The sequence below is a fragment of the Peromyscus leucopus genome, chromosome 7, assembly GCF_004664715.2.
Source record: "Peromyscus leucopus breed LL Stock chromosome 7, UCI_PerLeu_2.1, whole genome shotgun sequence".
Lineage (NCBI taxonomy): Eukaryota > Metazoa > Chordata > Mammalia > Rodentia > Cricetidae > Peromyscus > Peromyscus leucopus.
Genome location: NC_051069.1, coordinates 7,533,713 through 7,550,087, shown reverse-complemented (window position 1 = coordinate 7,550,087; position 16,375 = coordinate 7,533,713). Strand labels below are relative to the sequence as shown.

At 50.2% G+C, this 16,375-nt stretch overlaps 2 protein-coding genes across 3 annotated transcripts in view; both read left to right on the top strand.

Annotated features, from left to right (window-relative positions):
• The window catches only part of Parp16 (poly(ADP-ribose) polymerase family member 16), a 31,054-nt gene extending 28,643 nt beyond the window's left edge, over positions 1-2,411 (top strand). Inside the window, exon 6 of one of the 2 annotated variants that reach the window (XM_028866648.2) lies at positions 1,049-2,411. In XM_028866648.2, coding sequence (XP_028722481.1) covers positions 1,049-1,184 — 136 coding nt within the window. In that variant the 3' untranslated portion in view covers positions 1,185-2,411. Of the gene's footprint in view, positions 1-860 lie in introns of both variants that reach the window. The other variant, XM_037207403.1, reaches the window with a different exon arrangement.
• Positions 2,412-11,344: 8,933 nt separating this feature from the next.
• On the top strand, positions 11,345-13,914 carry LOC114690033 (U1 small nuclear ribonucleoprotein C-like). Its single transcript, XM_037208196.1, has 2 exons — positions 11,345-11,547; positions 13,479-13,914. The coding sequence occupies exons 1-2, from the start codon at positions 11,345-11,347 to the stop codon at positions 13,912-13,914; spliced, it is 639 nt and encodes a 212-aa protein (XP_037064091.1).
• Positions 13,915-16,375: the final 2,461 nt, after the last annotated feature.

The following is a 16,375-nucleotide window of genomic DNA, read 5'->3' as shown; positions in this document are numbered from 1 at the left end:
TGTTGTTGGAGTCTATGGTGGAGCTCCTACCAAACCCACAGAAAAGGGGTTGCATTGAACATTCTGTCTTTTTTTTCTTTCAGGATTTGTGTGTGTGTGTGTGTGTGTGTGTGTGTGTGTGTGTGTGTGTAAGTGCCAAGGGAAGCCAGAAGAATGCATCAGATCCCTTGGAGTTGGAGTTACATGCTATTTACTTGAAAAACTTTATTCTTTTTTTTTTTTTTTTTTTTTTTTTTTTTTTCTTTCTCAAGACAGGGTTTCTCTGTGTAACTTTGGTGCTTTTTCCTGGAACTCGCTCTGTAGACCAGGCTGGCCTCGAACTCACAGAGATCTGCCTGCCTCTGCCTCCCGAGTGCTGCGATTTAAAGGCGTGCGCCGCCGCCGCCGCCGCCGCCGCCGCCGCCGCCACCACCACCACCTGGCTGAAAAATGTTATTCTTAATCAACTCCTTAGTGAGTGTTTTCAGGGCACGTTTGGATGGCTTAGAATACCTCTCAGTATAACACAAAAATTCCCAGGCTGGTGAGAGCATGAATTCAATCCCTGTGACCCACACGGTGGAAGGAGAGAACTGACTCTCATAGCTGTCCTCTGGCCTCCACACACACACAAATAATAATAACAGTCACAAAAGATCCCCCCAGCTCAGATTCATATCTGCTCATGTAGAAAAGACCACCTTCCTATGTAACATGTCACCGTCTGTGCAGACACCCTGAGCTGGGGCATCCTTTTAGATACCAAAGCCTTGCTTAAGAAAAAAAAAAAAAAAAAAAAAAAACGAGTTCTAAAAGGTAACAGAGGGGCTAACCAGGGAAGAGCGGGTGAGCTCACCGCATAGCTGTCTTTGTGCTTTTAGAAAATGTTCTGTTGAAAGGCGAGTTGGCGGTGCCAGAGCAAACAGCCCCAGATCTCCTGAGCAGAGCCGCACGAAGCTTCACTTCGTGAAATTCATCATGTCCTGTCCTCTGAGCCAGAACCTCTTGCATACACTTAAAACAAAAATGTTTTTCCCGAGTTGCCAACCCCCTTTTTCCCTCCGGGCAGGGCCTCCAGTCAGCTCTCCTGGCTGTCCAGCCATTGGTTCATGGTCATGATGTCCCTGTATCTGCTGCTGCTGCTCATTGTGAGTGTCACCAACTCCTCCGCTTTCCACCACTTCTGGAACCGAGTGAAGAGATGATGCCAGGCGCCTGGAGCGGGGGCCACTCACCATGTGCCTTATGGAAGCTTTGTCCTCCACCTCCTGCTTCTCATATCCAGCCAGGTCTAATTTGGGGACCGGTTGTAGGGGGTGCACAGGACAATTTTCATATGCCATAAATGTACTGATTGCCTTTGATGGTGTGCCCAGTCACAGTCCAGTCAATGGGTGCCCTCCCATCTGCCTTTTCCCAAATAGTCGAGGGAGGTGGCTCTCCAGCCAGGGCCAAAGGAAAAGTAACTCCTGCTGCGTTTAAAAGCAACGTGTCCAAGCTGTCCGTGGTGTTTACAATCACTCCAACGGAGGCTGGCCCTTTCTCTAATGCCTCTTGGAAGACAGAGTGTGTGCAATGGGGGTGATAAATCATTAGGCGGTTGCCTTGTTTTGACTCAAGACACCCAAGAGTTGTGCTTCTCATAAGAACCAGTGGGATCGTTTGGGGATTCCATCAGCTTTAGTCTGCGGGTGTAAAACATTTGAACGGTTTTCTCAGATCAACAAACGGTTTCTGCTACAGCTGTACCTCCTTCCTTTCTTAACCACACAGAGAAGGAGCCACAGAGGGATAACAAAATGCAGACTTAACCACTAGCAACTCCGTCATCGTTTTCTAAAAATGACCAACTGCTGATTACAGCTGAAATGGAACCAAATGTTTGTTCTCTGCTTTTGTTGCTGTTTGTTTTAAAGTAACTGTTTGACACTTAGCCTCTGTGAGCCGAATAAAAGGAGAGATGTCTAAGCCTAGAGCACCAAGTGGCCTGGGGCCACAGCCTCTTTCCTGGCCGTGTTATAGAGAGAAGGATCCAAGCCATAGGCTCGCCAGGGTCCTCATTCCCACGAAGCTGCCTTGATCTACAACACTCTAGGCCTTCAGGGGTGCGGGGGTCTTCAAGACAGACACCTGCCTCAGGTGGCCTCATATCTTCCTGCACTGAGTCTCCCTCAGAGGAGCCGTCATCTTTGGGACTCAGCCCGAGTTTTAGTGTGTGAGCAGAGAACCCCAGCTGTGCATGCTGGGTTATTTACCCCCTCCTTCCTGCCAGCCTTCAGCCAGGAGAGAACGCTGTGGAATGGGAATGAGGTCTCCACAGAGAAGGAGAAGATCATTTTCTACAATTTGTAAAGTTTCTGAAAAAGCCACTATTAAGTTTTTAAATCAAATCCTGGGTCATTTAAAAAACAATAAAGATATTTTCCTAAATACCAAGTTGTCCGTGTGACTGTCCGCAGCCCCAGCTCAAGTCAGCTGTACTCAGTGTTCAAAAGCTCACCCTTTTCCTTCTTCATGGAGGCCGTGAGTGGCAATGCCACCAGGATGGCTGGTAAGTGGGACCTGTGGTCATTGACCTCACACACGGGGACACTTACCGTGTGCCCTGTGTTAGGAATACAAGTAGGATCAAAACCAAAGCCCTTGCCTGCCAGGAGCTGGCGATGTGGGCACATGGACAAGCATTCCAGGTGAGGCTGGCGTCCTGAGATGTTATAAAGGAGAAACACTTGGGCAAAGGATCCTAATGTGGTCCGGATCAGGAATACAGAACCAGTACCATAGAGTATACATGTGTGTTGATTCTTTTGATCTCCACAACAGGCCTTGTGTACTTTACAGATAAGGGTCTGAAGGCAGGCCCAGAAAGCTCAGTAGCTTGTCCACGCTATAGCAGGAGGAGGTGGTGGAGCTGGGAGTTAAACCTGGAAGGCTGGTTTCTCATGTCCATCCTTGGAGCTAGGGATATAGATGAGATGGTGAGTGCTCGCATAGTGTGCACAAGGCCGAGGGTTTGATCCCCAGCACCACATCAAACTGGCCCTTGTGATGAGTCACACTAACCCTCAGCAGCTTGCTTGCTTTCTCTTTTTTTAATTTTTCAAGACAGGGTTTCTCTGTGTAGCCTTGGCTGTCCTAGAATTCACTCTGTAGACCAGGCTGGCCTCGAACTCACAGAGATCCTCCTGCCTCTGCCTCCCTAGTGCTGGGATTAAAGGCTTGCGCCACCACCACCACCACCCAGCTCTCATTAGCTTTCTTTTTTTTTTTTTTTTTTTTTTTTTGGTTTTTTCGAGACAGGGTTTCTCTGTGTAGCTTTGCGCCTTTCCTGGAACTCACTTGGTAGCCCAGGCTGGCCTCGAACTCACAGAGATCCACCTGGCTCTGCCTCCCGAGTGCTGGGATTAAAGGCGTGCGCCACCACCGCCCGGCTCATTAGCTTTCTTATTGCCAAGACAAAATGCCTGAAATACACAGCCTGAGGGAGGAAGGACTGATGGATGAAGACTTACAGTTTCCATGGTCCCAGCTCACGATGGCAGGGTGGGAAGGGTGTGTCTGGGCAGAGCAGTTAACAGCTTGGAGGCCAGAAACACACACACACACACACACACACACACACACACACAGAAGGGTCGGGGACAAAACAGGAGCCTGTACCACGTTCCCAGATCTTCCTCCATGAGCTCCACCTCCTAAAGTTCCCAGCACCATCAGCTGGGGACCAAGAACTGAATGCACCAGCGTGTGGGAGACATCTCACAGCTGACCTACAACACAGCTCCATTGCCCTCTCCCACAAATCAGCCGGAACCCGAGGAGCGGTCAGTCTAGGCAGAGGGAGGGAGGAGGGAGGACTCGCAAAGAGCGAGTGTTCTCAGAAGCAGAAAGGAGGCAAGACACAAAGAATTGTGCTGAAAAGCAGATAGGACAAAGTTAAAGGAGAACTGGGGTTTTGGTTGGTTTGTTTGTTTTTTGGTTTTTCGAGCAGGGTTTCTCTGTAGTTTTGGTGCCTGTCCTGGATCTGTAGCCCAGGCTGGCCTCAAACTCACAGAGATCCACCTGCCTCTGCCTTCCAAGTGCTGGGATTAAAGACGTGGGCCACCACTGCCTGGCTTAGTTTGTTTTGAGACAGTTTCATGAAGTCTAGGTTGACCTAGAACTGGCTACATAGTTAAGGATGACCTTGAACTTCTGATGTTCTTGCCTCTACCTCCTGAGTGCATGGGACACCAGATCTGATTTAAAATTATTTGTTTTTAAAGATTTTTTTACTTTTTTTTTTTTTTTTTTTCCTGAGACAGGGTTTCTTTGTAGTTTTGGTGCCTGCCCTGGATCTCACTCTGTAGACCAGGCTGGCCTTGAACTCACAGAGATCCTCCTGGCTCTGCCTCCTGAGGGCTGGGATTAAAGGCTTGTGCCACCACTGCCCGGCTTTACTTTTTATTTTATGTGCGTTGTGTTTTGCCATGGGTGTCAGGTCCTCAGGAACTGGAGTTACAGACAGTTGGGAACTGCCACATGGGTGCTGGGGATTGAACCCCGGTCCTCTGGAAGAGCAGTCAGCACTCCTAACTGCTGAGCCATCTCTCCAGCCCTGGTTTTAAGTGCTTCCATGAGTTTTGAATCCAGTGCCTTGCACATGCTAGGCAAGTGTCTACCATGGAGCTCTATCTGAAGCTCTCCCCTTCTGGTTTTAAAAGAAGTCAAAACATTTCCCAACTATGGGTCTGAAGCACTGTGCTCATGTTGTCTAGTGAATGCACTAGCCCTACCCAACTAGGTAGGGTTGTGGGAGGTGCTGTGAGACCTCTGGGTACCTGGAAATGATAGGCAGGAAGGAGACGAGACTCAGAGCCACTCAGTCCTTACCCTAAGCCAGAGGCTCTGGAGGAGGCAGGCTGGGAGCCGTAGGGTGGGGCCCCGGGAGGAGAAAGCAGCTTCCTCTCTGTTCTGTTTAATGTGCCCGAGAGGAGCATGCCCGGGTAGGTGATGGCGGAGGAGATCAGGAGGCACCCAGGTACCACCACCTCACGTTGGGGCCCCTGCTGTCTTGGCCTTGTGAGAAGCACCGACCTCGCGCCCCCCACCCCCACCCCACAGTCAGCTCTGTCAACTACTCGTCATTGACTGGAATGCAGCATTCAGAGAGGTGTCCAGAGGGCCTCTCACAGGTAGGAGGCAGGCTTTGAAGGGCCCAGAATCCTGTGAACTACTACTGCCTGCCTGCGGAGAGGAGAGAGAGGCAGATGTGATTCAGTGTTGGTTCTGATTAATTCATTCCATTAAATGGCAGTCGCCTCCCAAGCCGGGCCACGGGTGGGGAGCTGATTTAAAGAGCCCAGTTCAGGTGTTTTTCTTTATAACATGGCCGCATCGCATCTGCGCCCATCCACTGCTAAGCCCAGGAGGTTTGTGTTGGCATGGAATCTGCCGAACTCACCCTCCCCGTTGCCATGGTGACTCTTAGGCCCTGGGGTTCTTCACACACAAACATGGCCACACCCCTCCCGAGCCCCTCTAACACTCCCACATCCTCCTCTCCACTGTCTCACCATATCCGCCCCCCCCCCCCCCAGGTTTCCATCTCTTGGCTTCCTTTTTTTGCCTCTGTCCACTCCCCACCATGGGTTTTTGTTTGTTTCCCAGCTGTCTGGGGCTGCGCACCATGGAGACGGTGTCCCGGGCTGCCTCTAACCCTGATCTGGTTAGGAGCCCCTCCGCTTTTGCGTGTGTATCTCCAACCTGATGTTCAGCACATCCAAAACAAATCCCGACATTCCAAAGCAAGATAGAAACCACCGTCCCCACCCACTCCGCTGGCGCCCTGGTCCACCTGGAAAGGGCTTGTGAAAATTTCCAGTGTTCCAAAGCAGTGTCCATGGACCGAAGGGAAAGCGGTGTCTACTGAGCGTTTTAGACCCAACGAGCTGCACTGTGTGTGAAGATGTTTTCTGCATTGAAATTCCACCGGAAGCTTTCAGAGGGCAGGGTTCTCAGGACAAGCACATATACATTCGTCTCGGTGCACCCAAGAGAAGTTTGTTGAGTGAATATATATATATGTGCATGGGGGGAGGGGTTCTTAACTGATGCCCTCAGCTGTCTTGGATTCTCTTTACTTTTGGTGGTAAGTCTGTGAATTACAGGGGAAAAAAATGTGATTTTTAAATTGGTGAGTCTGGATCACTGAGGTTGGATTGCTGTTATAACCCATGAGTGATCCCACAATGCACTCAAATGTACACAAAACGAGAGATGGATCCCGGAAAGTCTGGACTCTAGAACTAGAGTAATAATGGAAGCTGGTGGGCACAGGTTACAGCTGGAGACGCTGTTGGAGTGAAAAAGACCGAGGCCGGTGGTTCTCAACCTTCCTAATGCTGCAACCCTTTAATGCAGTTCCTCACGGTGTGGTGACCCCAGCCATAAAATTATTTCGTTGCTACTTCATAACTGTAACTTTGCTACTGTTATGAATCGTAATGTGAATATCTGATATGCAGGGTATCTGATATGCGACCCTTGTGAAAGGGTCGTTTGATCTCCCAAATGGGCTGTGACCCACAGGTTGAGAACGGATGACCTAGACTGATGGTGAAGGAAGGCTGTGGAAGCAACACCAACCCCCAGTGGGCAGAAAATCTCCCTATTGAGAGCCCTTAGCCCTTCTGCCTAGTTAAGCATAGGCCACCTGGGGGTGCCAGAAGTGGATCCCGTGGGAAATCTCCCCGGATATTCACTTATTAACCAGAGCCTTGCACGCAACCCTAGTCAACTGCTGATCCCAGTCACTGCAGGTCCAGGAGGTGACCGTGAGGCCCACAGGGCACTCACTGGAGGAGAGGCAGGCAGGGGGACCCTCCCTCCTTTCCCAGCTGCTGCTCAGAGCTTAAGCCTCCAGCCTGCTCAGATTATGATTTCTTCGAGACCACAAATCCAGGGACTGCCAGCAGCCAAATCCTTCTCTGATTGTCTGAGTTATTCCGGACACCAGAGAATAAACAGCCTCCGCTGTCTAGCCAGCTGTGACGAGCAGTATTTCTGTCTTCTCCTGGCTATAGTTCTGTGTCCACCTCCAGCTGAGGCTTGGGGGCCCTGGAAGGGGCGGGGGAGGGAAGAGGCCTGTGTGTTAGTGAGGACACTTTCTGAGTCTCTATTTTGCCTCAGTACCAGGCATTTTGGCCCCAAGTCCTGGTTTTGGCTTTTTGTTTTTGTTTTGTTTTGGGTGTCTGCCTCCATGTTAGCTACATGTATGTCTGATTTCCTAGAGGACCTAGGCTGGCCTCAAACTTGCTCTGTAGCTGAGGGTGGGTGACCTTAAATTTCTGATCTTCCCTCATCCACCTTCTGAGTGTTGTTTGTGATCACGAATGTATGCCACCATGCTTTGTTTAGGAAATTCGGAGGATCAAACCCAGGGCTTTATGCATGGTAGGAAAACTGAGCTATTATATATCTCAATCTGCATTTCAACTCTGTCAGTTCAGAGGATACCACCCCCTACTGGGTCATTGTCCTTGGAGTTGGAGCCTATGAACTACCTGGGGCACTTGAAATGTACCATCTCTCTGCATAGACCTGCAGTCATCATATCCCAACAGCTTGTTTCAGAGAAGTGGAAAGAGAGAGGTGAGGCAGAATGAGACTAGAACCCTGGCCTTTGATCCCTACGGCCTTGGGATGACGCGGACACTCTGCTTTGATGACATGATGGCTGCCCATGCATTTGGAGGGGAGCAGGGTGTTCTCATCCTAGGCCTGTTTTGGAGATCAAGCTTATGGCGGGACTGTTTCCTGAGAGGGAAGACAGCCCCCGGAAAAGCACTGGTCTCCCGGCTCTGCTAAATCATCTTGTCAGGAGCAGAGTTGATGTAGCAGGGTCTCTGCCACTGTCCGAGAGTCCGGCGCCCAGCTTTAACTTGGCCAAGTCATGAGAGAAGCCAGGGACTAAGGGCAAAGCCCTCAGGAAGAAGAGCGCCCCTCTCCTCAACATACACCATCTGCTTCTGTGCCCTAGGATCCTGGCCCGAGATTACTGGGACGGGGTGAGGGGGGAGAGGGGGGATGCCTCAGCCATCTGCAGCCGGAATTCCTTTAGGATTCCCATCTCTTTCCCTTCCCAGCTGCAGACAGGACGGTGGGGAGCAGACAGCGTGGGAGGGTTGGGGTAGCTCAGAAGTCTCTGTGGACAGGTGTCTCGATCCTGGTCTGTCTTGGGCCTCAGGCTGTGCCTTTGTCTAGCTGTCCACATCTGTGTGGGTTTGTGCGACTGTCCTGGGCTTGCCTGTGTGGGCGGCTGTGTTTCTGGTAGAAGCTGGTTTCTTTGGTAGAAAGTGTGCTTATGTGTACTTAGGCCTGGGTGTAAGTGTCCACACCTCTGAGTAAGCCTTTGCATGTGGGTGTCAGGGAGGATGAACTATGGGCTTCTATGAGGTTGTTTTAGAGCAAATGTGAGCTTGTCTTTATAGATGTTAAGCTTAGGTATTTGTCTCTGGAAACATGCAGATTTGTCTGTAGTAGGTCACTGAGCCTCTGTGAACATGTGGGTGGCTTCTTTATGTTTATTCAGAAGCATTCATCTTACATTCATTGATTCATTCATAAAATTATATACTCATTTATTCAGGAGACATTTCTGAAGTGCTTGCTCAGTGATGTCCTGTACTTGGCACTGCAAATCTAGGGGGTATTGGTGACCCACGTAGAGCTGTGCTGTGGCCTTCTGGGACCTTTCTTGTCTATTTCTTGTGGGGTGAAACTATGACAGGAAAAGAGCTAAGAGCAATATTCTCAGTCCAAGTGTCTAGTGTATACCTTTGCCTGGAGACAAGTTTGGGTGTCTGCCTCCATGTTAGCTACATGTATGTCTGGTTTCCTAGAGGACACAGCCAGCCCACAGCTTTCTGCCTTTCCTTTCCCTGCTGGGGTTGACTTAGGACAACGAGATGTGCTGGGGTGTTAGGAAGAGCACACATCAAGGGTTCAAGATCCTGCCCTACACCCAGTCTGGGTCTCATCTGTGGAATAGTTCACCATAAAACTACAGTCAGGCGGTGGTGGTGCAGGCCTTCAATCCCAGCACTTGGGAAGCAGTGGATCTCTGAATTTGAGGCCAGCCTGGTCTACAGAGTGAGTTCCAGGACAGCCAGGACTACATCGAGGAACCCCATCTCAAAACAAAACAAAACAAAACAAAACAAAACAAAATTGAAAAATAAAACTATAGAATGAAGGTTAGTTTACAGAAGGAATATGGTCAATTTTATTTTTTATATTGTGTGTGTGTGTGTGTGTGTGTGTGTGAACATGTGCAGGTCAGAGGACCACGTGTGAGAGCCAGCTCTCCCCTTCCACCATGTGAGTCTCAGGGATTGAACTCACGTCAGCAGGGTTGGCAGCAAGCAGCATTTCCTTCCGAGCCATCTTGCTGGCCCCTGAGTTAAGTACTTTTTAGAGGTCAAAGTGGGAGATGCTGAAATCTAGACTCTTTGGGTTCAGACAGAACTGAGTCTGAATCCCAGCTCTGCCATATATGGGCTGTTTGTTCTTGAGTTACTGAACCTCTCCTGGGAATGTGAGGACGGTTAAAGGAACTACGTGAAGTGTGGAGGATCAGGCATCGGGTAAGTAGGTGGTCAATAAATACCTGTTTCTGTTCTTTTCTGGAGTTTTCTGCTGTCATACCCTACCACTCCTGGGTCCAGCAGACGCAAGGACTGATTGAATTCATTTAAACCACATGTCTAGGTAGTTCTGGCCTAGATTTGGGGACGCCACAAGAAACCTAGCCGTTCCTTCAGTGTAGGTGAACGGTTCCCTCCACCCTTTTCACCCTCCCATCCTCCTCTGCTGTGGAGCTTTGAGACTTTCTAGTCACGTGTCCACACGCAGGTAATCACACGTTCAGCGCTTTCTTCCATCTGGACTGTCTCCAGCGAATGCCAGGGCCGCAGCATGCTGAGTTCCGCAGCATCAGGCACAGGGCAGGGCTGGGTCAAGTCAGGCCTCAGCTCCTTGACATGTCTAGGCCTGCTTGCCCAGCCCCAGGTCAGCTCAGGCAGCCGTCCTCGAGGCTGATACTCGAGGTGGGGATCTCTGCTCCTGGCATGGGTGGCCTTGAGATCCTGGAGCAATGGAGGGACAGGAGACCTCCATGACTCCTGTCTCCTCAAGGACTCCTAGAATGGTTGAGTTCCGGGGGGGACAATACAGAAGGAGTTGTGGGGTGGGGGGGGGAGGCAGCTCGGGTTGGTGGGGTGCCCGTCTCGGGAATCCCCTAGAACCTGTTAAAACTGGCGGCGTTTATGCTCTCCTGAAATATCTCTGACCTGGAGGGAATGAAGGAGGGGTCAGGGTGCAGCCAGGAATGCAGGCTGGGAGGTGCTCGGAAAGGGAGCTCAGGGTGGCCCAGGGCCTAAGGAAGGCAGGAAAGGGTCTGCCCTCCACTCCAGGTCATGAAACCGTCATCCTGACACCCTCGTCCCTTTCCCAGCTCCTGAGCTCAAGGTTGCCCAGGTGGGAGTGATTTAAGCTAGGAAAGAAAGACCCTGTGGAGTCTTGTGTTTATTTTGGTATCAGGTCTCCTTATGTAGCCCAGGCTAGATTTAAACTCATTATATAATGCATGCAGTCCTCAGACTTGCCACACACCTTTTGCCTCAGCTCCCCAAATGCTAGGATTCCAAGCACATACCGCCACACCTGCCTCCCACCCCCCGGCAGGGGGGGGTCTTTGTGATATGGAGGGTCTTTGTGATATTTCCCTGACATCTCTAGGCTTCTCTGTTTGGGATCAGAACTAGGAATTTTCCTACTGAAAAAAAAAAAAAAAGTTGAAAGGAAGGGAGCCATTGATAGATTGTAGCCAAAGTAATGTGTTTAAGGAAATTTCTGCTTCATGCTGGCCAGGGCTGGGAATGTCTGGTCAAAGGGCTGGTGACGGCCAGGGTCTCTGTAAGTAAACAGGCCGCCTCTGATGGCTGCCCTGAGCTCATTTCCCTCAGCAGTGTGAGGTGGAGAATGATGTCACCGTGAGTGGGGCCTTCTGGTCATGGAGTTTGTCAGTGCGCGGGACAGAGGTCACACGATTACAGGCAGCTGGTGCCACTGTCGGTTATTGGGAACAGCTGCTTCCCATAGAAGCCGCTGGGATGCCCTCCTACGCATCTTCTAGGCTGGGACTCCAGCCACATCCGTGACCCCACAGCAGAGGTGTTTCTGGGGATGCCTGGGATTAACTGTCCCAGCCCTTACTTTGCATGTCAGGCCTTGCCCTCCCTCGGGAGCAGGGCCTCCCTTGGCCTAAGGAGGGTCACTGAGGGTGTGTTCACTTATAAAAAGTGGGCTTTAGAGGCATAGGTTCATGTCCTCCATTCCCCCACCCCCACCAGAGCGTGGACAGTGGCAACGTGCAACCCAGCCTGTCTCCTGGGGCCAGGCAGCCAAGTCCAGCAGGGGAGTTTCCATGAGCGGAGAGCCCACGCTGGGGGACTGGGGTGGGGAGCAGGAAAGCCACAAAGCCCTCTCTGTGATCCCGCGGGCTCTTCCTGAGCGCTGCCACCCCAGGTGAGGCTTTTATGGGGTCCAGAAGGCCTACAGCAGTCTCTGCCAGGGGTGGGAACAGGCTCACCAGTCTCCCCGCTCCCCCGCACCACAAGACTTCACTTCCTGGCGGGAGAGCCATGAACAGTGAAACTGAGCAGAGAGCGGGCCAGACACTTCTTGGAAGAAAGCCTGGGCCTTGTTGTCACCCCAGGACTTCGCTGTGGACTCATCAGTCAACAGACACTCACCAAAGAGCAACCCACCCAACTTAAGGGCTGCCTGACCTGGTCCAGGCTGAACCAAGACCTCAGGCTGGCTGACAGGCTTGTCAGCGACTCTGATGTGCCGCTTGTCTGGCCACGGGGCTGGTCTGCTGCTCATCTCCTTCAGATCCTCCCTCGCTGCCAGACTTGGTTTGTGCCGAATCATTGCTGGATGCAGGAGATATAGGCACAAAGATGGCAGACAAGAGCCCTGCTTTTAGGGAGCCGGCAAAGGACAAACGGTGATGAGTGAGATCCACACGTTTTCTATCAGGAAGGGTGAAGATGGGTTCCCATGGAAGACAGCTCTCTACAGACCCTACCCTGACTACGGTGTGGGATGGAGACTAAGAAAGGGCTATGCGGGGGCATGTGGAAGAGATGCCAAGTAGAGAGAAAAGCAACACCAAGGCACGGGGCCCCCTAAACTCAGAACAATGAGAGGACCCAACACCCAGACGTGGGGCCTCCTAATCTTAGAAGAATGAGAGGACCCAACACGGAAGCATGGGGCATGGGAGCAGGGGAAAGTGGTAGAGTTGGAGCTGGAAGCAGGGATGGAGCTGGCCAGACAGGGCTTCAGAGCCACAGAAAGGCCTGAGGTGTGAGGGGAAGACCGGGGAGACGCTAGCAAAAGTGTGTCACCTCCAAGGACACAGAGATGATGGAACACATATCGAACCTCTGAGGAAGAAACATTGCCAACTTTACACTAAAAACTGATAAGGAAGGGAATACTTCCCTACTTATTCCACAAAGCCGGCATCGCTCTGATACCAGATACAAAGATATTCTAGAAAGTGAAAACCACAGGCCAGCCAGTCCCAGTGGCCCAGGCACTTGAGAGGCTGAGGCAGGAGGGTTGCCGAAAATTCCAGGCCAGCCTGGGGCCACATAGTGAGTTCCAGTGTGAACACCAGTCCCCCAAAATAAAAGACAAATATCAATAAGAGAATTACAAAACATAACCAACAAAAAACTTCAGTCTAGAATACAGGGGGCTTTGTTTTAAATCTTTAATTTTATAATTTATAATTATTATATATGTCAAGAGGGTAACTCTGTGGGGCTAATTCTCTTTCCACCCTTATGTGGGTTCTTGGGATTGACTCAGACCATCAGGTTTGTGCAGCCAGGGCTGAGCCATCTTGCCAGCCCTAGAATACAGGTTTTGAAAAGCAGCTGGGTGTGACGGTGCGTGGAGCAGAGGCAGAAGATTAGGAGTTCAACACGAACTATCCTTAACCACACAGCAAATGTGAGGCAAGCCTGGCCTATAGGAGATCACAGTTCCTAAAGAGTGAGAGCTGACAGTGACCTCTTGCTTACACACTCATGCACACACACACACACACACACACACACACACACACACACACACTAGAAAGATGCTCTTGTTTAGCAGGAGAGTGTAGATGAGTACTGCTAAACAGACACTAGAACAGCTACAGTTAAAAAGAAGGGGAGAGGGAGTGGGAGGGGGGAGAATAGGGGAACCCATGGCTGATATGTAGAACTGAATGGTATTGTAAATATATATAAAGAAGGGCCATGGAACCAGGTAGCCAGCAGCCTGCAGAGCAACATACCTAAGTTTTATTTTATTTTTATTTTATTTTATTTTTTCAGAGCTGAGGACCGAACCCAGGGCCTTGCGCTTGCTAGGCAAGCGCTACTACCACTGAGCTAAATCCCCAACCCCATACCTAAGTTTTATTGTAACTACTTCGATATGTATCTTACCCATGTCTCTCCATCTGTGAGAAAGACACACTGCAGTGGTCAGAAACACAAAGAGAACGTGAAGGACTATTACCAGAAATGGATGGAAGAGCAGGCCCAGAGCCTGATTGACAAAACAATGGTTGCATTTCACCAGGTAAAGATACCTCCAGCTCCATTCTCTGCTCCTCCTCCTGCAGGGGCCATGATCCCACCTCCTCCCAGTCTCCCAGGTCCTCCTGGCCCTGGCATGATGCCTGGGCCTCCAATGATGAGACCTCCTGCTCGCCCTATGATGGTGCCCACTCAGCCTGGCATGACTCGGCCAGACAGGGAAGAGCAGAAAGGCTCTTTATCAGTTTTGTATGTCTTGTTCTGTTTCACCAGGAGGTCACCGTGCTGAGCCCGAGAGTCTTCTAGCTGTATGACAAGGACGACTTCCCCCTTCCTAACAGAGACAACAGCTTTGGGGGGAAGAAGTGGGGTAAAAGAGGTGCAGCTTCCACTTATATCGTGAAATGTGAAAATAAAATTGTCAGCTTTTTTAGTTGAAAAAGTGGGGCCACATCAAGTGCTACCCAGATCCCGGAACAACTCAGTTATGACACTCGTAGTGAGAATGTAAGCAGTACAAACACTTTGGAAAACAGCCTGACAGTCATCCAGGAAGTCAAACATAGACCACGAAAGTACTTACCCAAATGATGGCAGAAGTTCACACAAAGACTTGTAGGTACATGACTGTTTCCAGAAACCCAATGTGCACCATCATCAGAAGAATGCATAAAGGAATTGAGATACATTCCTCAGCAAGAAAAGGGACCAGTCATGAATAGAGTGAAGAACATGGATGAGACAGACTCTCAATCATGAAGCCTCATAAATTGAGTAAATATAAAAATGAGTACATCTGGAGTCCAGTTGAAGAGAGGGAGGAGAGATCATATGAGCAAAGGGGTCAGGATCATGATGGGGAAATACACAGGGACAGCTGACCTGAGCTAGTGGGAGCTCGTGGACTCTGGACTGACAGCTGGGGAACCTGCATGAAACCAAACTAGGCCCTCTGAATGTGGGTGACAGTTGTGTGGCTTGGGCAGTGTGTGGGGCCCCTGGCAGTGGGACCAGGATTTATCTCTGGTGCATGAACTGACTTTTTGGAGCCCATCCCCTATGAAGGGATATCTTGCTCAGCCTATATGGCATATCTTGATATGCCAGACTTTGTTGACTCCCCATGGGAGGCCTTACCCTCTCTGAGGAGTGGATGGGGGTTGGGCTGGAGGAGAGTGGGAGAAGGAACGAGAGGGGAACCGTGGTTGGTATGTAAAATGGAAAAAAACCTTTTAAATAAAAACTAATCTGTAGTGACCTAAAGTGGATCATGGAAGCTTGGTGGTAGGAAGTGAGATGGGGAAGAGCTGGATTTCAAAGAAGCATGAGGTCCCCTGTAAGTAATGCCAATAAAGTCAGTGCTACACGCGCATGAACACACACATGCACACACGCACATGAGGTAACTTTAAGGGGCTGTTTGCTTCTTGTGTGTGTGTTTATGTTCAGAGGTCAACATCCGGTGTCTTCCTCAATTGCTTGCAACTTTATTTTTTTATTTAATTTAATGTTTTGAGTCCTGGAACTTATGTAGACCAGGCTGGCCTTGAACACCCAGTGATCCTCCTGCCTCTGCCTTTGGAGTGCTGAGATTACAGATGTGTGCCACTGTACTCAGCTTTTAGGTAGCAGCCAGGTCGTGAACTCAGGTCCTTACGCTTGGCTGGCAAACACTTTACCACTGAGCTATCATCCCAGCTGCTTACTTTTTTTTTTTTTTTTTTTTTGAGACAGGGTTTTACTGTGTGGCCTGGAACTCAGTCTGTAGACCAGGCTGACCTCAAATTCACAGAGATACAGTTGCCTCTGCCACCTAAGTGCTCCAATTAAAGATGTGTGCCATCACTGCCTGGTTACTTGTTTACTTCTTCTTCTTCTTCTTTTTTTTTTTTTTTCTGGAGCTGAGGAACAAACCCAGGGCCTTGTGCTTGCTAGGCAAACGCTCTACCACTGAGCTAAATCCCCAACCCGCTTGTTTACTTCTTGATGTGTCATTTATTTGTTTTACTGATGACCCAATGGATATGTGAATATGTGTGTGTGTGCGTGTGTGTGTGTGTGTGTGTGTGTGTGTGTGTGTCTATATATATGTCAACGTTTAACAGATTGTACAAGTGACATATTAATTATATGCTAACTATATCTCTAAAAAAAAAAAGCTGCTTCAAAACCAGAAGATAGGGCTAAGGATACAGTCAATTAGTACAGGACTTGCCTACTGTGCATGAGGCCCTGGGTTCAATCCCCAGCACCCAGGGCATGGAGGTGCACACCTGTGATCCTAGCATTTAGGAAGTGGACACAAGAGAATCAGAAATCCAGGGACAACCTCAGCTACATCAAGAGTTTGGGCCCAGTCTCTATTATGTGAGGACCTGTCTGAAAAAGAAAAGAGAGCCAGGCCTGGCGTCCCAGACAAGACATATAGGGCTGGGGCTGCAGCTGGCCTGAGTTGTGTGGGAGAGCCTCGTGGGGCCGGGAGGTAACTGCAGACAGGAGCCTCTCACTCCTCCCGGCCCTGACTCAGTCTCTGGCAGCGGGCCGTCCACACCGCAGCCAAAGTGATCTGAAGTTGCCAATCTGTTCCCATCACTCTTCCACGTGTGAGCCTCTAGCAGCTTCCTCTGCTCTGCAGAGCCCCACGGCCTCCATCCACCGCTGTGTCTTGTCTCTTATTTGCTGTCTCCAGACACACACTGCCTCTCAGGCCGGTGTCCATCCTGCCCCTGGTGTCTTGACCGGGTTTTCCC